Source organism: Quercus robur, chromosome 3, assembly GCF_932294415.1.
Source record: "Quercus robur chromosome 3, dhQueRobu3.1, whole genome shotgun sequence".
Taxonomy (NCBI): Eukaryota; Viridiplantae; Streptophyta; class Magnoliopsida; order Fagales; family Fagaceae; genus Quercus; species Quercus robur.
The window spans coordinates 46,359,633-46,364,758 of record NC_065536.1 but is presented as its reverse complement, the minus strand read 5'-3'; the positions used below and the strand labels follow the sequence as shown (position 1 = coordinate 46,364,758).

The 5,126-nt window shown below is 32.1% G+C and overlaps 1 protein-coding gene across 1 annotated transcript; it reads left to right on the top strand.

Annotated features, from left to right (window-relative positions):
* Positions 1 to 883: 883 nt before the first annotated feature.
* LOC126718090 (protein TIFY 9) lies at positions 884 to 3,832 on the top strand. Its single transcript, XM_050420165.1, has 6 exons — positions 884 to 1,268; positions 1,377 to 1,533; positions 1,639 to 1,726; positions 1,832 to 1,952; positions 2,317 to 2,374; positions 3,427 to 3,832. The coding sequence occupies exons 1-6, from the start codon at positions 1,148 to 1,150 to the stop codon at positions 3,461 to 3,463; spliced, it is 582 nt and encodes a 193-aa protein (XP_050276122.1). The 5' UTR covers positions 884 to 1,147; the 3' UTR covers positions 3,464 to 3,832.
* The last annotated feature ends 1,294 nt before the right edge of the window (positions 3,833 to 5,126 follow it).

Sequence of the window (5,126 nt, the reverse complement as noted above, 5' to 3'; positions counted from 1 at the left end):
ATGATAAAGTGATAACATGGTGAGAGCTCGAGAATCAATATAAACTAATAAAATATGTAAACATAATTTGCTTGTCATGTGATTGATTGTAAGTAGTAGACAAAAATTAATGAGTTTATGTATTAGTAATAAACAACTCTTCATATTTTATCATGTGAACTGTGAAAAAGGCTGTCTATTTTTATTTTATTTTATAAGTCTTAAAAAAATTATAGTAATTATTAAAGAACTCAAATAAATTTGCTAACTTAATAAGGGCAGGTTTTAATTTCTGTATCCCACAGAAATTATCAGAAATTATTGTGTTTTTAGTATTACTTTTATTCATAATAATATTCAACAAAATTATGCCAACCCAACAAACAAGTCAAGTCTGTTTCTCAAAAAATAAAAAAAACAAACAAACAAGTCAAGTCGATCACGAGTACAGCCCAAACATGAAAAAGACCAACAACACAACTAAAAGGTACTAAAACTTGCGTTACGGGGCGTTTACCATATATATAATAATAAATAAATATAAAAAAGTTATAAATGAGTATATAAAAAACCACAATTTTTATTAAAATTATTTACCTAAAAGAGTAAAAGGCTGAGTTATAAAAAAAAAATAATAAACTCAGGTAAAAGTAATAAACAACTAATTACTACAATTTAACATAAAAAATAGTTGTGAAAAAATTATAATTATTTATGTGATATTACTATTATCTCACGTTATAATAAATTATTATGAAATTTATTAATGTATCGTTAATATATAGTTTAAGGACGCATATTAATCAGACCTAATTATTATAATACAGTAATTATTAGTCTGAGCCTGCCTCTTTTATTGACGACACCTCGTGGAAGACGTGTGACAACATTTTGGAGCAAGCTTTTAGCTACCGCTCTCAAGTCTCGACACAACACAACACAACACAACACAAGATTCTCTCTCTCTCACGTTTGTTTCAAAATCTCATGTACCTCGTGCCTTTCTTCAACGCCTCTTTATTTTAGCTACCTCTCTCTGTCGCTCCTGTTCTTTACTTTTTTTTTTTTATATAAACTTCTCTTTCTTCAACCTCCCGCCTTAGCATTTAAGTTCCTTACCATTCACCAACATTGACTCATAGAAAGAAAGAAAAAAATTTGAGAGATTATGGCAAAGGCAACCGTTGAGCTTGACTTTTTTGGAATGGAGAAAGAGGGTTCTTCCTCTTCTTCCTCTTCCTCCAAATCCCAGTTCCAAAAGTTTCTCGATCGCCAGAGAAGCATTCGAGGTTTGTTCCGTTCTTCTCTTTTTCTTTGCTCTTTGTTTTGGCTTTTCATTCTCATATAGGTGTTGAATTGAAGGTTTTTTTTCCTTTTTGGGTTTTGGGTTTTGACAGGAATGCAGAGTGCCATTTCGAAGATTAACCCTGAGGTTCTGAAATCTGTGATTGGGTCTGGTTCGGTGAACAATGGCTCAGGTTCAGTGCCCTCGAGTCCAAACAGAGAGCAAATTCTCTTCCCTGTTTTGCCTGTCTCTTCTGCTCCTACACTCAGGTACTAAATTCACAATTTTCATTCTTTGAAATTACAAAAAGAAAAAAAAAATTGAAAAAATTGTTTATATTTGTACTGAAAATAATTTGTTATGTTGAAATTCAGGCCTAGTTCGGAGAACCTTTCAGATTCAGCCCCTTTGACTATATTTTACAATGGTACTGTCTCCATTTTCGATGTGCCTCGAGACAAGGTTTGTTTTGTTCAAGTTAACTAGCTAGCTAGCCCAGCTAGCGTTGTTTCTAATTTTGGTATTATTAATTTAATAATGACACAAAGATTTGCATGATTTGATTAGGCGGAGACCATTTTGAAGCTTGCTGTGGATGGAACCTCGAAAGCTGTTGAAAATACATTGGACCCAAAAATTGCAGTTCCTTCAAGCGGCCAAGAACAACTACTCCATACACTCAATGGAGGTTAGTTTCAGCTAAACCTCTTTTTACCTTTCCTTACCTATCAAGAATATGGGGTTTATTAAATGGTGTATTAATAAATAGTGTGCTAAAATAGGTTTTTTAATTTTTTTAAAATGCTGATGCTTTTAGAAATTGAATTAATTTTTTATTTTTTATGGAATAAAATCTAATATAAGGGATTTATTACTGTGGAATATATGTGTAATTTTGGTATAAGGTTAAATTTTGACAAAATGCTGCTAGTTTCTATTTTTTTGGTATCTAAGAGTGGATGGTAGGCAAGGTTTCAAATCATAACATATAAAGTCATAGGATTATTATTTTTCTTCCAAGTAAGGTAATTATTGTTGAATGTTATTTGCAGATCTGCCAATAGCGCGACATAAGTCGTTGCAAAGATTCTTAGAGAAGCGCAAGGAGAGGTAAAAACACATCCTTTTACTTTTCTTTCCTCTTCTTTTTTCATCTTTACACTGTTTAGTTTTTTTGGAGGAAAAAAGTTCCGGACTGCTAGGAAAAAATAGAGTAAAGGATAAGGTTTTAATTTTAAATCTAATTAAAATTACCAACTTAAGATCTATTGTAAAAATATTGAGGATATAAAATTTTTCAAAATATAAATATTATGGTTTAAAGTGGATTTTGTTAGATAGATTTCAAGGGGTTGTTAGTTAGTTTGTTTGATCCATGTGGTAATGAGGAGAGGAAAGATTGATTAGAAGCCATGATTGACCTCTCCATATCTTCTACCTAAAGGGATATCATATCGTCTGTTGAGATTTGGATTAGATTTAGTAGATTTACTCATATCATGTCATAGATTACGGTTGATTTCTTTTCTATTATTAACATCTCTTACCTATATGAAATTAGATTGTATATCTTAGTATAACTTTTTTTTAAAATGTACTTTAATCATTTCCATTGTAATTCCAAAAATAATTTCTATAATAAAATCCTCTTTCCATCAATAATAATGAGATTAAAAATTGGGTACTTAACCCAAAAAAAAGGGATTAAAAGTTGGGGTGAATAACATGGACTTCCCATCAAAAGTTATCAAAAAATGGTTCAAGTACATCCCCCTCAGTATTTATTTATTTATTTTTTTAAATCCTCTTTGAATCCCATAGGAAATTTGAGCTAATGTATTTGGTGGTGTTGTTTAGCCAAAAAAGAAATAATTAAAAATTAAAAACTATTGGTATTGCTACAAAGCTTAGGTAGATGAGGGAGCTGTTGGGTCTCATTAAAAATGCACCGAAAGACGAAAAGCAATTGAAAATGCACGCGCTTTTTGACTGGGTTTGCCGTACCGATCTGAAATGTTTTTTGCGTGTAAAAAGAAAACATTTTCCACGAATGTTTGAAAGTCTATATTATCTCCCTTTCCCATAGGATAAGCAATTTAGCTTAATAGTATTATTATGCTATTTCAAAATTTAACACGCGGTTTTGATTCTTTTGTGTGCAGGCTGACTTCCGTTTCGCCTTACAGTTGCTACACCTAAATATACGCGTTTTTAGAAGACCAAAGGAAGGAGCTATATCCATCCGATGAAGTTGAAGAGGATGAACCGCACATATATAATATATATATAATACTAGTAGTTTTAGAATACTTTTGTCCTTTTGTCCTTCAAGGATTTCAGCCTATTATTGTAGTAGCCTTTTTTTACTTGCTTGGACAAAATGGTACTACTGGCATTAGAATTAGCTTTGCTTAAGTAGGGACCGCTTTTGGGTGGTTCACGTTTTAGTTATGGGTGTACTGAATAGTATTTCTTTCTTTCCTTCTAAGCTTTTGACAATTTCTCCGAACTCTCCTTTGGTCTTTCCATGTGGATTTGAAATTGAAGCTATTCATTTGTTTATTATAATGTTCTAATTGCTGTCACATCTTTAATTTATACCTTCCTGTATTATTTATTTTGTTGAATTGAATTTCGTAGAATATTTTATTCAATTTGTCTCTTTCTTTTAAGAATGGTTTATAAGTTGTACTTGTACCATGTGCATCGTTTGTCCTTGATGTCCAATATAATTAAGGATCAGTTGACTTTTCTTTCTCCCCCGATTGTATTTTTGTTTGGATGAAAATTTCTTTAGGCAGCAAAACCAAACAGATTACTAGAGTGTAGCAAAATGATACAACTTTTTTTGGTAAAATGATACAAATTTCAGTTATGGGAATATCATGAACAGAATTCCTTATTCCCATCTTTACCAAGAGATCAAAACGAGAATTCCCTAATACCATGGTAGTATATTAATCAGGCACATGAGAGGCTTACAAGCAACACTCCCAACACATAGGAGCAACAAGTGTAGCTAAACAGGCTCTTAGAAATGGATCATCATGATAGAGAAATACTGAAATGGCTGGGAAGGGCGGGGAGGTGTAGGTAGGAGTGTGCATCCAACCTGTCAAAACCGACCCGACTCAATCCAACCTGCCGGATTGGGTCAGTTTTTAGGGGTGGGTGGGTTGGGTTGGGTTATGAAATTTTTTTTAATAGTGGATTGGGTTGGGTTTGAGTCATAACAATCATAACCCGCCTAATCTGACCCAACCCCCCTATATATTTAAAACTATATTATATAATTAATTTTTTTATTTAATTTTTTCTCCTATTCAGTTCTTCCTATATAAAACTCAATTACTTCGTAAACTCTAACAATCTTATTTCTCTCTCTGCCGCCTCTCATTCCCACTCTCTCACTTCATTCTTATTTGTTTATAACTGAGTTGGGATACTAATTTATGTATATTTTTTTTATTAACTCAGTTGGATATATTTTGTTTATAACTGAGTTAAAATACTAGTTTATGTATATTTTGTTTATCAACTCAAGTGGCAAGTGAGATATATATTTTTGCTCAATTTAATAATAATAGTAATAATAATAAAAATTGTAGTTGGGTTGGGTTGGATTTTTTTTAACCCACCATGATGAGTTGGGTCAAAAAATTCCTTTAACCCAACCCAACCCGACCTATGCACACCCTAGGTGTAGGTGGAGGTGGTTGGTACCTAGCATAAAAGTAGTTTTGATATTCGGATCCACAGTAGGATCTTTTTTGGGAGTCAAAAAAATGAAAAACTTGAGAATCAAATTAAAAACATGGCCAAAGTATATAGGGAAAAAAAATATATTTTTGCCACCCAAAAA

Bases quoted from the DNA above. Each gene is read 5' to 3' on its own strand.
- LOC126718090 (XM_050420165.1), top strand. From the start codon at position 1,148: ATGGCAAAGGCAACCGTTGAGCTTGACTTTTTTGGAATGGAGAAAGAG. The intron at 1,269-1,376 runs GTTTGTTCCGTT...GGGTTTTGACAG, and splicing joins TCGCCAGAGAAGCATTCGAG to GAATGCAGAGTGCCATTTCG. The intron at 1,727-1,831 runs GTTTGTTTTGTT...TGATTTGATTAG, and splicing joins TCGATGTGCCTCGAGACAAG to GCGGAGACCATTTTGAAGCT.